This window comes from Balearica regulorum, chromosome 5 (assembly GCF_011004875.1).
Source record: "Balearica regulorum gibbericeps isolate bBalReg1 chromosome 5, bBalReg1.pri, whole genome shotgun sequence".
Taxonomy (NCBI): domain Eukaryota; kingdom Metazoa; phylum Chordata; class Aves; order Gruiformes; family Gruidae; genus Balearica; species Balearica regulorum.
Genome location: NC_046188.1, coordinates 34,209,549 through 34,232,122, shown reverse-complemented (window position 1 = coordinate 34,232,122; position 22,574 = coordinate 34,209,549). Strand labels below are relative to the sequence as shown.

At 39.0% G+C, this 22,574-nt stretch overlaps 1 protein-coding gene across 6 annotated transcripts in view; it reads right to left on the bottom strand.

The window, feature by feature from the left end:
- CDIN1 (CDAN1 interacting nuclease 1) overlaps window positions 1-22,574 on the bottom strand; it is a 148,545-nt gene that overhangs the window by 10,017 nt on the left and 115,954 nt on the right. For 5 of the 6 annotated variants that reach the window (XM_075754093.1, XM_075754088.1, XM_075754090.1 and 2 more), the window contains one exon: window positions 6,797-9,750. In XM_075754093.1, the coding sequence (XP_075610208.1) occupies window positions 9,615-9,750 (136 nt within the window). In that variant the 3' untranslated portion in view covers window positions 6,797-9,614. Of the gene's footprint in view, window positions 1-6,796; window positions 9,751-22,574 lie in introns of those variants that run through there. The other variant, XM_075754089.1, reaches the window with a different exon arrangement.

Sequence of the window (22,574 nt, the reverse complement as noted above, 5' to 3'; positions counted from 1 at the left end):
AGAAAAGGTAACAAGAAGCATAGTGTAGCACATACTTTTAGGAAAACAGAATTAGAACCCAAGTGCGTATGAAAAATTTCGAGGTGAGAAAAAGCCTACAGAGCAAGCGTGAAGCAGTTTCGTTAGTGAAAGAGCACTGGGAAATGCGAAGCAATTCTGAACTCGTTGTTTAAGCACAAGAACTTATTTTTCCACTTAGCGCTCACTGTACTGGCACTTGCCATCCTTGTGCCTCAGCATGTGCAGCTGCAAAAAGGACATTGTGTAATTATTAGTAAAAGTCACTTTAACTTTTAAAAAGGATGCCCCAGAAAGTAGGGATGAAACCTTACCACCTTCCCTACTCTGGAAAACCCAGCTTGTTTAACATGACACAACCTCAGCAGAAGACCAATAAGGCTGAATAAAATACAGTCCCTATGCAGGAATAACAGGCTAAATGCTCAGCCATCAGCATGATACTGCCGAACACAGATGCCAGCAGATCCCTGTCTGTGATCCAACCTAGCGATGCAGTGATGTAGGCTAGGATAAGAAAGAAACCAGAAGCAGAGTCGCAGCCCCTAGAGTGTCTGGGGCAGAGAGGAGGCAGTATGAGACAAATCCAAGTGAGTCTGCTTTCTGGGCCTTCATGACAGAGCTCTTACAAACTGACCACTTTGCATAAGTAAGTTCTTGTGCCTGAGTAACTGAAGAATGAAGGAAAAAGGTGTGCAGCTTGTAAAATGGAAATGGGGAGACTGCAAATTACGTTATCACTTGTTATTAGGTAGCCTTCAGCATGTATTTTCCCTCTCTATAGACTCTTCAATGTTACTTTTCCAGCTAACAAGCATCTCATCTGGGACATAATTAAAACTCCCTATTGTTGCTCAGATGTTAGATACTTAATTTTCTTCTTTGTCTCTAGTTAGTATTAGCTTTGAGTAAGTTATCTATTTCTGGTCAAGGAGCATAAAACAGTTATGCCTGGCATTAATGGACAGGATTGTTTCAAGCTCAGTACAGTGTGGATTGGGTAAATGGGAGACAAAGTTAAATCTATGACTCTTCTTACCTTGTGTTCCTATGACACAATGTGGGCAACGTGGTCTAGTGGAGGGTGTCCCTGCCTGCAGCAGGGGAGTTGGAAGTAGATGATCTTTACGGTTCCTTCCAACCCAAACCATTCTATGATTCTATGACACATCTGCTTGTCATGCCAGAAAATGTTGCTGAGTTTCCAGGGGCTGTGGGTTGCTGGAGCACAAACAACTTGTACAACTCTCACCCTCTCTGGCTGCTTACAGCAAACCTTACAGAAAGTTTGGGGTGAAGTGAAAGCACAGGAAAACTTGAGTTGACTGGAGCCTCCAACTTCCTGGCACACCAGTATGAGCTCATTAGTATAGCCAAGTAACTGGGCTAGTGGTAACAGAATTGTTAAGATAATCAAGTCAACTGTGAGAATTGACAGTTCAGATCTTCATGGCAAATGTACACCTAAGCAAAAGAACTTGCTGCTGCTGCACGCTCCACTTAGCAGGCTCTTTCCTACTATGTATTTTCTTTAAGTAAATGTTTATTTCACAAACTGAGCTCTAAGCTGTGTGTCTCTGATTATGAAGACTGGTGTGAGGAGTTTTATGAGCATATCCTATGATGGATATATCCCATTAGTGTTATATTTTATTGGTGACAGCTAACCATCAAACTCATCCATGTAATAACTTGCAACATTGAATATTTTAACTTACTAACTTCAGTCAGATTACACATGTACAAAAGTTTGTGAATCACACCAAGTATTTAAGTATTTCCAAAGGGTGAGATTAGAATTCAAACTAAACTTAACAGATCACAGAAGTAGTTTGAAGTCAGCAAGTTAAAACTCTTAAAAATGCACTACCAAGTAGTATGTGCAAGAAGGAAAACAATAATAGGATGAAAAAATGATGACTTTGGGCTGAACCTGGATGTGGGCATTATGAAGGGCCCCAGACTGATTAGAAGCCACCAACTAGTTATTGAGGGCACATATTTGCAGGGATCTTGTAAGTAAGGTGCTGTGTTTCTAAAACTAGAACAAAATAATGTAGACAAACTGGAAGAGACAAGTGTCAAGTAACAAATATGATCATAAAGTTCAAAACTTTCTAAAAAAAATGTTGGAAGAGTTTGTGGTGTTTAGTTGAGAAAACAATATTCAAATATGGAAAAGGTCAGAAAAAGAAGGCAGCCACCAGATTGATTGCCCATATTCATTTATACTTGGATGAGATGTAACAGGCTTATTATAGCAAAAAAAGACTTAGGTAAGACGTTGGAAAATCTTTCTGACTAAATAAAGATGGGTAGTGGAATTGATTCCCATAATCTTTCTAAGCATCTCCATCACTGGAGTCTTTTTTAAGAATAGATTAGACAGACATTTAAGCTGATCTGTATAGACACTCTTGCCTCAAAAGAAGGATGAAATTGTATGTCTCGAGACCCAACCGCGCCTACACTTTTTTCATGATATGTAAACAGACTACTTTTTCTAAATGTATTTCATCATTTGCACGTAATGCAATGCTAAGCACATTAAAATGAGGCTGCTTAAAGTTTGTATGGATACAAATGGATTAAACTAATTTTTATGTTTTTCCACTCATTATGGAGCTATCATGCTGAGGCAGAATAAAAAATGGAGTGTGGCATGAATGCTCATTATGGAAAAGCAAAAAAAAAAAAAAAGAAATTAAAAATTAATCCAATATATCCATTTGTAACGGAAAACATTTTCTGGTAATAAAGCTTGCATTTCCACACTACTCTTCTACTGGAAGGTTCAAAGTTCTTTCAGAAATGTTCTTAGCACCCCTGAGGCACTTTGAGATGAGGCCACATCTGTGCAGCTTCATATTGGAGACAGAAGCCCTGAAATGTCCAGCTCAAGTTCTAAAAGCTGCTGGCTCTCAGCAGAGCTGGGCCTGACCTCCTCCAGGTGCAGCTCATCTTCTCCTCTCTGTCATGCTCTCTCAGCATCACTGTCACTTGTCAACTTGCGGAAATGTCTCTGTGCTTTCATCAACACTTAAACATGGGGTACCATCCCATAGGACAGGGATAAGCGTCAAGTTACTACCCTTTCCTGAAGACCTCTACCACCTACAAAGAGAAAACCACTAACAGGGACTTCTGTAACAGAAAGGGTAGCTGGTATTTATTAATAGCAAAAATAATTATATGTGTATATTATATATGTTTTTATATATATGAATCCCCCATTGATAGTATTAAATGAATAATATATTGCATGTTTGTGTCTTCATGCTACGGTCATTTACTCTGGAAACCTGAATTTGCATAAAGTTTGTAACCTTGACTTGTTGCTTGTTTAAGTGTTTTCAAAAATAATTATTTAATATTGTTATTGTTTGACCATTTTACATGTAATGATGAATACTTGGGCCATGCAAAAAGTAATTGATGTGTGAATGAATACTTCTCCATGTTCATGTTATTTTCATTCTGCAAGTTCTTTGAGGTAAATACATTATAGTAAATCTGTCTATTCATAGACAGTCAGCTGGACATCAGGATAAATCTGTTAAATGCCTATATAAAAGAAGGTGTTTGCCTGGTATGAGGTGGATTTACTTCATATGAAAACTTTAACTTAGCACTAATATGCCTCGTATTGCCCTTCAACCCCGTACTTTGTGGTATCGCTGTTAGAGGCAACAGCAAAAAAATATTTACGCAATATAGGGAAAAAAACCCTCCACATTCTCTAGTAATGAGAATAACCTTAGCCAAGGATATTTCTCTGAGAATTAATAACTAGCTGGGGTTAATGGTCACTGGCTTCACCTTAGGCTCTCAATTAATCCCTGAACCTCAATTGTTATTACCTAATTGACTTAGTTTCATTTCATTTTAACATTTCAAAGTGATCTTCCTAAAATCACACTGACAGAGTAACACGGTCTCTGTAGATGTGCACTGACATGGTTTCAATATTGTTACTTTGGCTCCATACACTTGCATTGATGTTTCATTTTGTTTTGACATCGCAGTGCCACATCTATGGATCCGTGCAGATGACATGCGATTGTTCAGCTTAGGTGAAAGCCTGTCCAGGAGCGAGGGCAGGCTAACATCTTACACAGGGACATGATGCAAGCTAAAATCTACTAACCAGAATCACCATCATCATTGTGAATGATTGTTGTTATCGTGAAGATGATTTGGATGTTTGCAAAGGCAAGAAACATAAAATTTCACTTGGAATGTTGCTGGTTTTCTTAAAAAAAAAACAAACAAAAAAAACCAACAAAAAACAAAACAAAAACCCAACCAAAGAAAAATCTTTTCACCTAGATCAGCTTAAAAACCTAGCCTGAAAAACGCACCAGGTAATGTGTTTAAAAAGAGTTACTTTGATATTACTATTTCGTGCTGATTTGAGGTGGCAAATAAAGTATGCAAATCTCCTGTGTTCCAATAACATAATATCAACGCAAGTAGCTGAATACTGTAAGATGCAACTCTAAACCAAGAAATCCTTATAAAAATAGGGCATCAAAATGAAGTCTTTTCATTATGTGGAAAAGTTTTCAAGAAGTCTTTTGAAGCTCTTTGATCCAGCTCTGAAATAATTTTGGTAGACTACTATTGTACAAAACCTATAATTTATAGTAGCTGACCTAAGCTGCTCTTTGTATAACAGCCATATATGAAACAATAGCAGGAAAGTGAAAAACACAAGGGGAACTAAAACTGCTCTGTTTATTATTTAGCTCATAATTACATCTTCCTTATTTAATCTTTTGAATCCTGGCATGTTCTTAATAATACAGGTTCAAATAATATTTACTATACACAGGAGAGTTAGTTTTGAGTAATGCATTTAGACTATCCAAACTTTGTGTAACTTGTGACCTTTCCCTAACCTAAGTGAGGTCTATTTTATACAGATCGCACTAGATAGACGATTTCTCTATAAATGGTGAAGTTGCTGCCAAGCTCCCATTGTTAGCTAGTTCATTTTTCAACAGGCACGCTTCGGATTCCTATCACACCACTGTAAAGAGCAAGCCCTTGAGGTTTCTTCTTTTGTCAACGTAATAAAATGGTTATTTCTGAATAACCTGCAAATCTGCAACAAATGGCCCTTTGTGACTTAGAATAACATGATAGGAGGAACTGGGGTTTTTTGGTTTTGCTTTTTGCAGGTTGCCTCCTATTTTATTCCACAATATTAAAGTAATATTCGAGCAGCGTTTGTCTTAACATATTTATAATCTCATCCTCGAAATAAGAAACGCATGTTTCTAACAACTGTTATTCTTGCTCAGTATTCACCATATAGCTGCAGAGGATCCCTTCAGAAGCTCTCTAAATAGTGAGGCTACATCAGCTGAAGTAAAACGAAGAATCAAGTTCAGTTCTGCGTATGTTTATTGACCCTCGAGGAGTCGTAATCAACTCTGGTAAATAAGAACAACCTGTAGGATGTACAAGCTCTTGCCAGAATGACTGTGCTTTGAAAATGGGGAGCTAGCCATCTTTTCCCTTCTGAGCCAAGTAGGTTTTGGCACAGGAGGAAAGCTAAACCTTTGACTTCAACAGACCTTCTTGCGGAAGTGCTGCACAAGCAAGGCATGAACTTGCAGAAAGCAAGTCTCCTTAATGAAAGAAGCTGCTGTAACAGCTAAATTCCTAATACTGGCTCTGCCTATTTTCTAGCAGCACAGATGCACTCTTAACTTAGTCCTTTCTGCAACTCTACTCTCAATACAGGGGCGCTTATACTGCACTAGTCCGGCAGACCCTGTGAACATTCCCAGCCTGCAGAAATGACCTAGAGAACCAAGAGAATGAAGAAGAGCTTCACAATGCTTCTCCATTACAATGCAGTGTGGAAATTTGAGGACAGTCTGCCTGGTTCCTCGAGCTGCTATTTAAATTAGAGTAAGAGCAAAATTGCTTGAGATGGTGGGCCAGCTCAAATGCATACAGAACTGCTAACAGCACTCTTCAGATGTAGTGTCAGAAACAGAAGCAGGCAGTAGAAAATGTAGGACAGATGTTTCAACAGTTGTTGCAACAAGGACAAATGGAAGGATACTGAATAAATGACTGTATAATGGTTAAAAAAGAAGGAAAAAATAAAAGGGGAGGAGTTAAAGGCAAATGGAAAGAGCCACAAATAGTCTTCTGTAGTAGTCTAGATGGTGGAGAAATCCAAAAGCAAATACCAGGAAAGAATGACTTTTTGAATGAATATAACAAAACAGGATGAAATATATTCATGAACTATCAGTACTATTAATGTGATAAAATAGTAATGGAGTAAGCACAGTAAGACATTTGGTCCTTTTTCTTCAGCTTTAGATCAGAAGTTTTATTCTGCTCTGAGCTGGCTTTAGGGAAAGGTTACTAAACTTATACTAATCATGTGTCCCCAGAATATAGGAATGGTTGAATAAAAAAAAAAATGTTTTCTTTTTATACTAGAGTGTGACCTAGCATTGTGCTGTTCCTCCTATACAAAGAAGTTTTACTTCCCTGTTCAACACAATTACATCAATTCCTAAAGCTCAGAACAGGCCTTATTACAGCGCTTATAAGAGCAGATGCTTGGCAAGTCTATATATGCCAGTGAGAACATCATTCAGTTTTATGCACACTTCTGTTTTCTGGCTTGGCATAATTCATTAGCACACTCTACAGAATACTCCATAAAACTGGATTTGCCTTTAATGTTAAGGTTCTAATGACTACAGTGTTGTTTAAGAAAACAAAAACAATGAACAACCCACAAACGAACAGTAGTCTCTCCTCTTTAATATTAAAGTTGATGTTCACATCTGATAAACAGAGAAAATACATCAATGAGGGTTTTTTGCAAGATACAAGTAGGAATAACAAAGTAGTCTTAATTTTTTTTAATGTTCTGCTTTCGGCATTTAAGATAGTGACACAGCAGCATTTTTGTGGTGGCAAAGTGTGTTCGATAGCATGTAATGAAATTAGTACAGTATGTACACTTTTGTGGCTCACTTCATCCTTATTCTAACACAAAGCTTCTTAAAGGGGGCAATATATAAAGATGAGGTCAAAGCTTTGATTAAAGACAGCTGTACTGCTTTCCAACCTGTTATGTCACAGCATTAGGTAGAGGAATAAATAAACAAATACAAGCCTAACCTGATTTATCTGTGTGTCCCCACATAAATTTGTTTAATGTAAAAACAAATAAAGCAAAGCTTTGATTGAGGTTGAGCAGAATTTTCAACATCTGTGCAGATAAATTTAATTTATTCAAAAAGAAAAAGCAGCATTAGTGCATCATGTAAAAGCTGATTTAAATGATTTCATACAACAGAAAGCATATGCACTAGCTAAAACAAATTCAGTTTGCCCTTAAAACCCATTTCACTCAGACAACCATTACTTCTGAATTTTCTACTACGATAATGTTCAGTTATTTCTTCCTTTTTATTCTCTTCTAGATTTTACACATTCCAGTAACCTAAACCACAGTTAAAAGTCTCAGGGGCAGCAACACACTAAATGCAGCTTGTGTGTAGCATCAGGCAGGTACACTTCACAGGTTGCTCCTGTGTATCTTTACGGGCAGATCCTTAAAGCTGGTCAGGTAAAATAAGAAGTTAAGCACAATACCTTAAACAGTTGAACATAAATGAGTTACAAGTGCTTGAATGTTTTGGGTTTTTTTTAAAATAAATCTTTCCTCTGTAACACATTGGAACCCAGGAAAATAATCTCTATGCAACAATAAGTCACTCACCATAGTGGAGCTATACCAGCTTATCTCTGCAGCAAAGGACAGAGTACTAGGAAGACTAAAGATATTTTTTTTTTTCCTGAAAATTAAAGAGTGATCAAAACTATAAACTCTTGCCTGAAACTTACCAAAAAAGTGTTAAAGCGAGAACTAAAAATTCAAAATAAAAATACTGTGTAGGCATCTGAAAACTACAGCTGAAAAAAAACCTGAATAGGATTAATACCCTTTTAACTCAAGGCAAGACTGTAAAAAAGTCTGCATGTGATTTCTGAAATCATACAGGCGCACAAAGTATCACCTCAACTGAAAAAAGATGATGAATATGCACCGCAATGTTTTAAAGACCCTTTCCTTACGGAAGAGGTTATTGACTTGTGCTTTAGGGAGACTGTTATCACACGTTTAATTCTACAACAGAATCTGTACCTCTGCTTAACTTCTCTGAAAATCTGAACATGGTGAGCATACATGTAAAACTCTCATTTTAAAAATATTTTGGCCTTTCCTGCATGCCAGTTAGAGAAGGAAAGAGTATTAAAGAGTGTCAAGCCCAATAAGCTGCTATCAGCTCTCAGAGCACAGACCTGTGGCCCAATAGTGCCCCTCTGAGCAGTGATGAGGATGGAAATAGAATGAGATTGAACTCCTCAAAACTTCAAGGAGGGCTAACACCCCCCCCCCCCCCCATGTACTGCTGATCTCGATGGTTCCAACAAGAGAAAACCAATTGTCTTACAAGAATACATAATTATGCAGGACACTTCTGCCCATTCCCATTTGTGTGCTTTATTTGTCTTGGGGAACCGATCCAGCACGAAGCACTGTTTTGGCTTTTTTTTAACTCCCAAGTTGCTCTTGAACACCAGGATGGTAATCTTCTTCAGAAGTAACCCACATCATAGAGAGCTCCTGCGCACCGTTCTTTTGGACTTCAGTACGCCAGAAAATTGCATGTTACACTACCTACGGGGGTCAGGACAGATTCCCTCCTTAAAGTCAGTCAAGAGAAAAATTTCCTAGGTATAGATTCCCCGGGGGTGGGGAGGAAAAGACAAAACACAAGTTAATTTTGCGTCATTAAACTACTTATTAAAAACCCCTCAAAACTAACCCCAAACTTCACAAGTTTATATACATAAACTAAATCCTTGCTCTTCACTTCCACTCTCCCTAAAAATACCTTATTTTTTAATTGTTAACTTGGGATTCCATTGTTGATTTTAGCAATCAGATAGTGACGAAACACATACACCAATTACTCTCTCAAAATCTGGCTCTTGACTGCAACAGCCAGAAGTTATATGATCCTGTCTTATCACTTGGGCTTTATGAGCTATGCATTAGATTGTTTTAAGCCCCAGAGTTAACAGTCTTTACCAATTTTCCACATCAGTGTAGGTGTTTCCGTCAGATCACTAGCACTGAATAAAGTCGTGAGTGAAACCGTAAAAAAGCCGCTTGCTTACTTATTTTTAAAGGTGACGCTGTAACAGGGATAAGAACTGAAAGTTGCACCTTTCAGCCTCTGCATTTTTGTCTTTGTTTAGAATGCTAGAAGCAGCCATCCGGAAGGAAGAAAGATTATGAGTATCTAGAAACTAGCTGTTTGACAGAGACAGAAATGCTGATAATGAGTGGGTTGTGTCTGTCTTTTTTGGCTGATCACAACAGAGGTCTGAAGCAAAACAGAAACTCTTGATATGTTTGTGTAAAGAGGCAGTAGCATAAGGGCGGGCAGCAGGAGTTCAGCTGAAGTTCAGGGCAGATGCTGCCATTAGTTTACACTGCAGGAAAGTAAAATTGCTTCCGGATTTACCTCTTCCTCCCAACATCAGCGTTGAGCCATGCTGTGCCGCAGAGTCACAATGTCAGTAGGAAAGCAGTCTTTTAGCAGGATGCCGCGTTCACGATGGCAGTCCAGCTCTTCGATAAATCCGTACCAGTAGATGACTAATCCAGGGCCAAATCTGTCAACCAAAAAGGAGAATGAACGTATGTGATGGTGCTAGGTGAACTTTAATTCCCCACCTCTGTGACTCCAACACAAGTAAATCTGTTAATTTCACTGCAAAATTGGAGAGGGTATTTGACCTGCATTTAATTTTCAAATTTTAATCAATGTTGAATTGATACATGTCATGAATACCTGATTCCATGAATAAAAATACTATTTAGAGACTCAAACGATCTACATCAGAGTTGTGTTTTTTCCATTGAATATTCTGCACATATCAGTAAAAAATGCCTTAAATATTAAATAACATTTAGTAACTTTGATACATACAGAAGTCTCTCTTGCAAAGCACTCCGCTTTTTCAGATTTGGGCATGCAGGCATTAAAAATACAGGGGGTTATGCAAGTCCCAGTTCACGCAAATTATAATACCACGAAGATAACAACGAATCCTTAAAATATAATCTCTGCAATGAGCTGTTATTCAAGCAATTTTTAAGGTAAAGCACAATTCGGAAAGAGATAGAAAGTTTCTGCTCTAACGTGTCTGAAATGTGCCTCAGGAATTCTGCAGCTATTGCTAACTCTGACCGATCCCCACTAGGCAATCTCAGGAAGTAGCCCCACGGACTATTTTACCCATCAGGAAGTTCAGACCTTCAGGCTGGGTTCATAAAGAAGTAATCACTATCAATCACTGTGTACTGCGATATGTTTTGCACATCAGTTTCACGTTTTTCCTACTGAGAGCACTTAATTAAAGGGCAGCACTACTTTTGGTGTAGTGTTGCAGGAATTTTACAGTGAAATCATAAATTATGAATGTTGGGTTAGTAAAAGGATGTCTAAAAACAGAACTGCTTTCTGTAGTCTAACATTACAGCAGTCTGTACAACATTAGGCCAAAAAGCTTTTTCTTTCCTTGATTTATTATATGCTGTAGTGAACTTGCCAAAAACAACAGTGCAGGATGAGCTGTTAGATACCGTCTGTACGAGAAAAAGTTCAATAGAATGTCATGTAATGGTTTATATGCACAGGACTCAACCAATATGGTAGCCAATTTTTGTTAATGTTTAATTATAATAAAAATGAGTTGGGGGGATGCACGGTAACCTAACTGTCCACTTAGCAGACAATACAAGCACTCAAAACCGTGGGTAGTGCCAGACCGGCTTCATTAGGGTGGTTTCTTTCCAACAATGGAGGGAAAACTCTATTTGATGTGCTCATGTAATGGAACAGGCATCAAAGGAAGACGAAACCCCTGTGGCTTCCTCCTGCAGTTTCAATTAGATACGGTAGTCTTTTGCCTGAAACTGCTGCATGGCATTGTAACATTTCGGTTTATGGCTACCCTCTTCAAGCTAGGAGTGGCCGCAGTTTAGTGGCAAAGTAAATTACCCCTCAGCGTAGCTGAGGCAACACTGGCAAACGTGCTTTTTGCAACTGGAAGATGGTATTTGAAATTGGAGAGGTTAAAACGCTGACAAATCCAGCTATACTAGCTGACGTATTCAAGCATGTTTAGCACCGAATAAAGCACAGACGAAAAAGTGGCTCATATGGAAGGACGATGCCACCTACACCCAATTCCTAAGTTTTCTCTGGCTGGCCAATGACTTCAGCCTCTACTGTCTCTGAGGCCTTCTCTCCGCTTGCCTTTGGTGAAGCTCGTGTGGGGCAGAGACGTGCACGACCTCAGCGTGACAAGGAGGTCAGCTCGCCTAGCAGCGGCGAGGAGCAAACGGCAAGAGGAGCCAAGGACTGATGCTCACCGCCTCTGGTGATGCAGGATGGGCCCACTTGTGTTATTCCACACCCTACGTATCTGTTCCCGCAACAACCACACATAGGAAAGGGATAATTGGGTGGGGATGTACTTATGGACTAATCAAAGTTATTTTAAAAGCAAAAATCTCCGCAAGACAGGCAGCAGACTTTACATTTCTAATGCGCTATTTTATGCAAGGCAGAAGCTAGGAAATGTACGCAAGTACTTATCATTACGAGCGCGTGCGCCAGGTAAAATCTTGATGCTAATGAGCAGCTGCTCAGCCCAAGTTTTGAAGGGCTCATTTTGGTCTGTGTGGCGGTCTGGATCCCCTACCTGCCATACAACGCATGGGGCACTGTGCTTAAGTCATTTGTTGAGTTAGTTTTTGAAATTGTGATTTTTAATAAAATTAGTATTTTGAGATGCCTCAAAAGGTTAATTTATGTCTTTCTAGCAAATCATCAGAGCTGAAGCATAATTATTCAGGAACATTTTGTGCTAAAAAAATCTGTTCAGAAATGCCACATTTGAGGATAAAATTTATATACAAGAACATCTGTACAGTGTTAAGTGCAGGAGCAAGTACACCTTTAACATGAAAACATCCATCAATCCTGCTTTTGACTGTGCTATTATAGCAAAACTATTTGCCCTGTGCTGCCTAGGTTACACTTTTTCCCCACCATATTGTGCCACTCTGTCTGTTATAGCTGTGTATCACACAGCCCATACGTATAACAACGTAAAAAAACCCATACCATACTTTTGTTTAAAAACACTTAAGTGCAGTACTTAAGACCAAAATTAACTTGTTGGCACATTAAGCATTTGCCACTGACTATCAGGAACTCCTGCTGCTAAGTGCTAATTTCCCTCTCATTAACGCCCAGAGTTGGCAAATCATAAACAATGCCACTGGTTAATTACTGCTGCCTTAATGTGAAAAGACATTTAACCTTTTTGTGTAAGGGGATGAGGTAGGGAAGTGTAACCTAGAAGTAAGAACTATCTTTTTTAATTCGACTCCTTCCAAAGTGCAGATGTGATACCATGAAGAACGAATTACAAAGCAAAGCTACAGATTTATTTCTGCCTCAGTCGTAACATTGAACAACTCAGTGACTAACCCTGGTTTGCACAGGAGAGTAAACTAAAATGACAGAATGCTTACTTAGTATTGCTATGGGAAGAGGAGTCATTTAGTAGCTCTGAGGAGGAAAAAATCAAACCTTTGAATGTACCAAACCGTTCTAAAACTATATAGATATGGTATGCAATAAAGGCCGGGTTATACCATTTCATATGAAAGACACACTGGAGAAAGTTCAAGCTTAAAATGAAAATCAAGCTTAGAATGTAATAAACTATGGACTCCTATGGATTTTATTCTTGCTCAGAAAAATTGTATTAAATCCCCAAAAACGTGCTTAACTTGTATTTTTCCTCATCTTTAGTTCTTACCCTGACAAGCTTAGGTGTGAAGGAACGTGGCCAAGTTACAAAACTGCAGTTTTACCTATACCAGTGAAACTTACTTTTAGAACTTTACTTTTATATGGAGTTTCTTTTTAAAGCTGAAAAGAAATCCAAGTAACAAAGGTTTGGTTAATTCCATGCAGTAAAAATAGAATAAACAGGAAATACAGAGACAAACTTCCTTCAGAACATAATAAATGCGGCAAATGAAAATTTTCCACAGAGGTTGCATCAGTTTACTTAAAAATCAACCAATAAATATGCAGTTATCATTACATAAATCCTGGTTTAGTCATTGCCTGGTTTTGACATTGGAAGTTGTGACTACAAGGCAGCCAAAGCCAATCTAGCTGCACTGGAGTGCCAGAAGTGCCGAAGAGGAGGCAGAGATGCTTATGACCCCATGGCATGGCAAGGAGAGAGCAGGATTACAAAAACCCATGGATTAGTTTAGGCTTGATATAGAAGACTAAATTTAGTCTAAGTACTAAGGGCAGCAGACTGTGTCTTTCAAAGAATCAGCTGAAGGATTTGAGACAGATGTGGGAGATGATAGTAAAATATAGTTTGAGTATAGTTAAATATAGTTACAGGCTCAACGGTGCTTTAGATAAAACTTACGCCTGATCATGCTACTCTAAATAAGTCAGCTTTGCACTAATTTAAGGGTGTTCAGAGGATCTTTTGTACCGGTTTAATGACATCAATTTTGAGAGAAACGCATAGTCAGAGGAGTACAGATTTGTACATTTAATAATCCTGGGACACTGGGCTTTGTTCTTGGAAAGGAGTTTCACAGAGATATGCTGAGAAGCCAGAAAGGTAAAATTCAGACAACCCAAAGACAAACAGTTCTTTTTCTTACCAAAAAAAAAAAAAAAAAAAAAAAATTGCATTTTTGTATAAGCCAAGGGATCACTTAAGAAAAAAAGGGAAAGAAAAAAACTAAGGAAAATGTGAATCGGGCTTTAACTTGCCCTCCAGTTGAACCAGTTTTGTGCTAGAAAAGGAAAAAAAGACTTTTATTTATTTATCAATGTGGCCTAGTAGACTCACACATATTCTACTTCAAGAGAAACTACTTTCTAGTAATGTCTTTTCTTCTGGAATGTCTGTGTGGGGTCCATACTAGCTTCTAAGGATTTGCCTAGACATGTGGCTGTTGTGAGTGGATTTTTTCACCATCAAAAAGCCTTGCATGTGGTTTTATGAAAAATGCATTTTCAACACACTGCTCGATACTGAGCAGAAATGTAAAACATCTTGCAATTGTTTTTAAATCAATGTTCACTTTATTTATTCTTAGTCTATTTTTTATAGATGGGTTGTAAGCATCTCAGCATAATGTAAATAATTTTAATTCCAAGAGACTCTCATAATGAAATGCTGGCATATGAATTATTATTTCTAATATGCATGTATTTAAGCAAACATTTTATCAAACAGATTCAGATGAGCATTCATAGAATCATAGAATGGTTTGGGTTGGAAGGGACCTCAAAGATCATCTAATTCCACCCCCCCTGCCATGGGCAGGGACACCCTCCACTAGACCAGGTTGCCCAAAGCCCCATCCAACCTGGCCTTGAACACTTCCAGGGATGGGGCATCCACAACCTCTCTGGGCAATCTGTTCCAGTGCCTCACCACCCTCACAGTAAAGAATTTTTTCCTAATATCTAATCTAAATCTACCCTCCTTCGGCTTAATTCATATTATACGAAAGCATAACAGTCTACCTGGTTGGTGATTTTAATTATGAAGGTCACAGCTGAACGTGCCTTTGAAGGACTCCATTCTGGTCCCCTGCTTTTCAATGTCAGATCACCGACAGTGCCAGCTAAAAAGCTGGCTTTGTTTCCTTGTGTTTCTTTTTAAATTACCACTTGCATTACCACTTGCACATCACTACTTATTTCCTGGGAAAAGGGAATTACAAAAAAATCACAAAAAAATTATTGTATTCTAAGTCAATTTAACATGGTTCTTGCGAATCACAGTTGTGAGTAAACTGGTTTTACTTGTAGTACTAATAAACCCTGAAGACATAATAATTAAAACCCCTCTGTAATATCTAGTAAGTTTACTATTTAAGGACTCGCAACTTTATTTTAGTGTACTTGTAGAAGTCTCATTTGTGTCAGTGGAGGGAATTTAGATATTGGCAGAGCTAGGCTAGTAGGCAACAACTGCAGACCACATTTTCAAGTAAGGTCAATTGGCATCAGTCAGCCAACTTCCTTACGTCTAGACCAGTTTACTACTGCTGATGACACAGCGTTATATATCTTGGCAAACATTTAATAGCCACTGCTCAAAAACTGACTTTGATTAGCAAGAAATTTTCCATTTAAACAGCTACCACAAGCCTAGTTCAGAATAATTTATAATGAGGTATTTCTGCTACTGTTCATTTATACAGAGTTTTAAAATCAAATAAAGGTACTTGTGCATAAGGACAGTGCATTTTAAAAACTCTGAATGCAATTTAAAAGTAACCGTGGGGTTTTATTACCCCCGTCACTTTTTTAAAACCTCCATACACTTTTGTGATCCAGTGACACACAGAGTGATTTAAAAAGATGCCGTCAAGGCATTACACAGCACCTTATTTCTTTGACTTGACCAAATCTGGTCAAAAGAAAGAAAGAAAAAAATTCCAATACTTAGTAAACTCAGGTAACTGAATGATATTTTTTTCTTTAAAAACCTGATCCTTAGCCAGTAACTCAGAGGGCTACAATATTTTTGGGCCCAACTCCCTTAAGTTACTTAATATTGTTTTCCAGCAGTAGCAACAAAACACAAAAATGTATCTACTTGCTAATGTGGCTCAAGAAGAAGTTTCACAAGTTCTGGTCACGTATTTTCAAAGATAATAGGAAACTCGTCCATGGCACTAGCAAGCACTATAATGAAGCCTCACACACAGAAGTTAGCAGCATATCATGTCTTAAGGATCCAGGCACCCAGTTTATGCTGCTTAAGGTAAAATTAAGCAAGTAAAACCTAATCTGCTTTAAGCTTTGATGTTACCACAGTAGTTGGGGGAAGCCTTATTTTTACCGAAGAAAGACAAGGAAAAAAATTAAAGTCTATTAAGATTCTACGAGACTCCCAGTTCCAAGGAGGTTTTGACTCAAAAGTGGGAATTTCTTTTGGGCTGAGAAAGGTAGGCATTTCCATAAATGCCTGATATTGCTGTTATATGCAGTTGATGTGGAAGCTGGAATTGTCAGGTGAAAAAAGGTGGATGGAAACTAATATCAGGCCTCTGTCTCTATAGTCACACCTCTCTTGGATATGATTAAATCTTAATGAGCTTTTTTTTATACTAGCTGTCTTTTTATCTCTGCAATGAGACCGTTAAGACATCAATCAAGTAGCAGCATTTCATCAGGCTTATAATATGATTTAATTGCTTTTGGCATTTGGAGAAATAAAAACAAATCAAGTGGTATTTATGTGGATAGAAGAGACCGTTTAAAATATTTTAGAATTTTGCATAGCGCAATTTCCTGGGAAAAGGGAATTACATTTTAAATGCATATTAATAGACTGCACCAAAAACTGTGCAAGTCACTGTCATTAAAATATTACAAATACAATATAACTTTTAGCTGCATAATACATTTTTAATAAACAAACTGTCGAAACACATTATTCACTTACACTTATTCATTCAGATCTGAGTACTGTTCTCCAGGCAAATAAAGGATTTTTATAATCCTCAATGACAAGTTAGGGTTTTTTAAAAATATAGTTCTCATGGAAATTAACTTTTAAAAGCTATGATTAAATAACATTAAGGTTACACTGATTTACAAGGATCAAGGCTTTCTAAGTGAAGACTGATGCAGTGAGTGAGAAAGAAAACCCATACTGGCTCAAGGCAGCTCGTCATTAAGACCAGAGAGCCTTGAGTGAACTTTGAATTCCTCAAGTTTTGTTGGTTCACGTCTTAATGTCTACTGAAACATATTATATTATTCTGTTGTTTATTAATAATATTCCAGATGCTCATCTCTCAAAATGGCTGTGTGTACTTAAGGTAAAACATTTTCAGTCTCAGCATCTTTGAAATCAGGTAGATGCTTTGCACATCAGACTGTACGGTTTTGTGTTGTAAAGAGAGACTATCAGGTGCCTCTTGTGCCTGCTCTGCAGGATTGGGCCGATGTCCTGAAAATTAACATGGTGCTCACATCAACACTTTAGAAAAGAAATTGTTAATCCTTATACTGCTGGACTGTTTCATGGAAATTAGGTACCTTACTTGGTAATTTGGAAATAGGTCCAAGTTTTCCTGAAATATAAGGATCTTACATCACTTAACCATCTCAATACAGGGCAAGGTGACTTCAGGCACCCTGGATGCTAGGCATAACTAAGCTAAAGAAGCCCAACCAAAAAATCTCAATCATCTGAAATGCACAATATAAGAAAGCTTTCTACATCTTTTTCAGAAGTTTCATAAATTCCTTTCTGATGGAGAGAGTCTAATATTCTATATTAGCTGTTGCATCTACATATTTGTCCTTTATAATTCCGGGTCAACACACTGTTTTACTGTACAAGTGCATTTATGTGTTTCTGTTCAAAGCAGCAATATCCTTCCATCCCGCAACATGCGATTTGACAACTAGTTTGCTAAAGCTATGCTACTCCTATTTAAGTCATGCTACTTGTATTTACCAGTTAAGACACAGCAAGAATGTTGCTATCTTTTGAAAAGGCAGGGAGAAAAGGTGGTTGTTTATATTACAGAATTATTCCATATACTCTTGCTGGAAGCAGCGCTTTCTGATTAAACCCAGGCAAAGAACGGTGCTTCCTGAGGTACTCGTGTGTTACTCAGTTTCCCTGAGAAAACCTTATGCCATCAGCTGCCTCCCCAGAGCCTGCGGATGCAAGGCCGCTATTGTTCGATTCTGCGCGTTTGAAGCTGTGGATCAGTGTTGAGAGGAGTTACTGAGGTTATTTCAAACATCTTGTTAAACTCACAGCAGTCCTCCCGAAGGAATGCTTGGCTGCAAACCGCCTCTTATCCCAGGCGACAGAAAACATGAGAAAAGCTTTTGAGTACAGTCAGCTTGAGGTCCAGGCAGCCGTAAGTGCTGGTCAACTCATGTTGCCACGAGGTGAGTAATAGTTGTTTATTTTTAGGGCTGGAAGTAACAGGCCATCCTAAGGCCAGCGCAAGGCAATATCTGAATAATCTGTGAGTGCCTCAGAGTTTGCAGCAATCCTTTCTTTCTGTGCAGCTGTTTATCTGGTGACAGCGCTTCCCAGAGTGACATGATATGCCAAAAGTGCATTTAACAGAGGAGGCAGAACCGCTCTCACAGTAATTGCTTTTTGTTTAATAATTACTGTAAAATAGAACCAAACTGATCGGAAAAGTTGTTTGGCAAATTTTGATAGCAAAAACATTGACAAATAAATGCACTGTATACCTGTGTGCTTAGCATTTGCTGAGTATAAATCTTGGAGCCAGCATTAAAGCTACCTCAAGGCATTTTGAATGAATTATTAGACAATTCTGTACTTCCAAATCCTTATACACAAATATACAATAAAACAAACAATGTAACAGATGAATTAACAAATGGAGGACAGCTCGTTTGGGCTTCCAACTTCCCAGATCAGAGAATTAGTCCAAGACCGGATAGTAAATCACACCGAGTATCTTCACACAATGTTGCTTAGCAGTTAACTGCCAAACACACTATTGTGCATAATTGACAGGCAGAAATATTTTATGTGTGATGCTGTACTTAAATTTACTGTCTCTCAAAGTCTAAGTCACCTATCCATATTAAGCAGGGAGGAGATGAAAAAGAAAGTACTACGTCTGCTGCCCATTACCGCGGCACCCGATGCCCACCCAGAAGGAAAGCAAACACCTCCTCCGACCTGGAATATTGTTGCTGCCTTTGGAATCCGCTGGCAAACTGTAATTGTGCCCGGCATTCACTCTTTTCATTAAGAATCTGTCACTTAGGTCTACTGCCTGAGGCTCTTCAGTTTGTCTCCCAGTTGAAACATATACTCAGTATCTGTATAATTCAAGTTGGCCCTGCATCACTTAGTATTTGAAAATAACTTAATTTTTAGTTGTTATTCAGAAAAAAGAGTGCATCCTGAGATAGGTAAGTCTTAAGTAGCAACTTGTACCACCTGCAAAATATCCAGTCTCTCGGAAGACTACAAGTACATTTCACATGGTTTTAGGTGGAGACTGTTCTAGAGACTTTAGGAGACCATCAAGGCCAGTTTTAGAATTGTTACATTCATTATTAGATCAAATAAGCGCACAACTGGGGTTGTGCAAAGAAATCTACTTTCCTTTTCCACAGCTTTTTGCCTTCTGTCTCCTTCACTTCATAGACACACACACACTTTATTCGTATCTATCAGCCAAACAGCTCTACCGCACGCACCTTTGGAAAAATTCATGCTATTTAGGTTTATTTACAAGTTATTTGTTCTTTTTTAGTATATACCAACACTAGAAACAATTTCATTTCAACTTTCTTTGCTTACTATGCACTGAACCTTTCTGGGCTCCCTGTTAAGATATGGAATTCTGTGCAGAAGGAAGATATACAAGTGTACATTGCCATGTAAGGGAGCCCAGAAGGAGGGAGAGGAAGAATCAGAGGAAAATGCTATCACTTGTGAAGGTTTAAATGCAATAGCAGATTAGTTGAGATAGCCAGTGACATATTACAATCCATGTCTGATGAGAATTGAGCCAGAAGTCTGCAACATGATAAAATCACATTAGTATGAATATTTTCCCTGATATAAGAATATGTTGAAAATAGTGGAAGACAAGTTGGACTCCATATTTCTGTGGTTGGGTTTTTTTTTTAATCTTTGCCATGCAATTGCTAGATTGATCTTGTGTCAAGTTACTTACTCTATATATGGCATTTATATGTTAGCTGTTCCCAAAGATGGTATGAAGGTTATTATCCCAATAGCCACAAGGTCTTTGTGTTAAATATAGCAAAATCCTTTTAGACGGATTCAAAACAAACTGAGAGTGACTATATTTTTTTTCCCAAAGGTCAGTATAATACACACACCTGTACTATTCAACTGGAAGACACTGTAAAAACTGCTGTATTGAAAATGGGAGTCTAACATCATCAGTGGGTAAGATAGTAATAAAACCCACGCAAAATGTGGCAATATTAACATTACGTGCAATACAAAGACTTTTCTCAGCTTTTGCTGGTTTAGGTGTCTGGTAACCATAGTTGTTAAATATTTGTAACATTTTAATAAAACACAAAAGAAGAAAAAATCCATTAAGCAAAAAACTTCTAGTACTGAATAATCTTTTCATCTTAACTGTTTCTTTTACTGAGTTTTATTTTATATGCAGTGTATTTTACAAAAGAACATTGTTGGTTGGCAGTCTTCTAAGGGCATCAAAGAGAGCACCAGCAGTCTGTTTTTAAATGAAATAGAAAAAAAAAAAAAGAGTTATTGAGCTGCTAGTCTTATTCAGTCCTGCTCCCTTTAAGACAAAAGCAAAACTAATAGGACAGAAAAGCAACAAGAAGAAGAAAAATAATGAAATACAGTTTTTCCCTCCAAAGATAAATTAAGCTTGCAAGTAAGCAGCTTGGAACATCATGAACAGCTGAACACCAACCAGTTTTACCAACCTTTCCGAGACTTGGCTAACTTCCACCGGAGCACAGTTACCTTCTTGTTCTTTCGTTCTTACATTGCTTAAAAGCTCAGAGTAAGTACATTAAGTGATAAGATTAGTATCTGTCGTGAGCAGCCGTCTTTCCCTCTCCCTTGTCAGCCAAAAATTGCGAGGAGGTTTTTTGTTTCTTATTTACTTTTTTTAAAGTGCTTATTTTCTGGTGTTCTCTCTGTGGATGTGATTGCAATGCCAAAGCATGCCATACGTTCAAAACGTAATGAAGGACAGGGGTTAAAAATGGCCCCCGAATTCCATGGCTGCTGTACTCTTACAGGAACCTCCCCAGAAAGCTGTCTCTCACACAAAGCCACTTGTCATGAACAGCCATAATGCAGCTTAAGGAGAGGTGCTGACATAAGGTTTCCATCTGCTGCAACCTGAGCACAAATCACTAAATACGTTGAAGATGGGAATGACACCTTCAACTGGAACTGAGTAATGGAAGCCTTATATAGACAATAAAAGATACTTAAGATATTTTTCCTGTCAGTCTGTATTGGGTTTGTGTGGCAAGATTTTGGTAGTGGGGGGGCTACAGAGGTGGCTTCTGCGAGAAGCTGCTGGAAGCTTCCCCAGCAGCCAGCTCCAAGAAGGACCTGCCACTGGCCAAGGCTGAGCCCATCAGCGACAGTGGTAACGCCTCTGTGACAACATATTTAAGAAGGAAAAAAAACCCAATAAACAACCTTGGGGAGCTTTTGCAGCAGAGAGAGGAGTGAGAAGATGTGAGAAACTTTGCAGACACCAAGGTCAGTGCAGAAGGAGGGGCAGGAGGTGCTCCAGGCGCCGGAGCAGAGATCCCCCTGCAGCCCGTGGTGAAGACCATGGTGAAGCAGGCTGTCCCCCTGAAGCCCATGGAGGAAGGATGAGGGGGTGTAGAGATTCCACCTGCAGCCCATGGAGGACCCCACGCCGGAGCAGGTGGAGGCACCCGAAGGAGGCTGTGGCCCCGTGGGAAGCCCACGCTGGAGCAAGCTCCTGACAGGACCCGTGGATCCATGGAGAGAGGAGCCCACGCCAGAGCAGGTTTGCTGGCAGGACTTGTGACCCCATGGGGGACCCCACGATAGAACGGTTTGCTCCTGAAGGTCTGCACCCCGTGGGAAGGACTCACGTTGGAGAAGTTTGTGAAGGACTGTCTCCCGTGAGAGGGACCCCACGCTGAAGCAGGGGAACGATGAGAGGAGTCCTCCCCCTGAGGATGAAGAAGCGGCAGAAACACCGTGTGATGGACTGACCGTAACCCCCATTCCCCGTCCCCCTGTGCTGCTGAGGGGGGCGGAGGTTGAAGCCAGGAGTGAAGTTGAGCCCGGGAAGATGGGAGGGGTGCGGGGAGGTGTTTTAAGATTTATTTCTCATTCCTCTACTCTGTTTTGCTTGATAATAAATTAGATGAATTTCCTCTCTAAGTTCAGTCTGTTGTGCCCGTGATGATAATTAGTGGGTGATCTCTCCCTGTCCTTATCCCAACCCACCAGCCTTTCGTTACACCTTTTCTCCCCTGTCTAGTTAAGGAGGGCAGTGAGAGAGCAGCTCTGGTGGGCACCTGGCCCCCAGCCAGGGTCAACCCACCACACAGTCCCCTCAGTTTATAGCACTCGTGCAAAAGAGGGGAGTTTCCCCTGTCTGGTCAAACTAGACCGTCGTTAGCTGGAAGGCAAAAGTGGAAAAAAAAAAAGAAAAAAGAGAAAAGTAGATTCAATAAATAAGCTAGAACAGAGAACAACTGCACCTCATTAAATTAAACAGTCAGTGGACATTTAGGCAATTTGAGCTATTTCCTTCTACTTCTAGGATCTCTCCATACCAAGCCCTGACTTTTGCCAGAGATTTGAAAATCTCTTACTGCACCTTT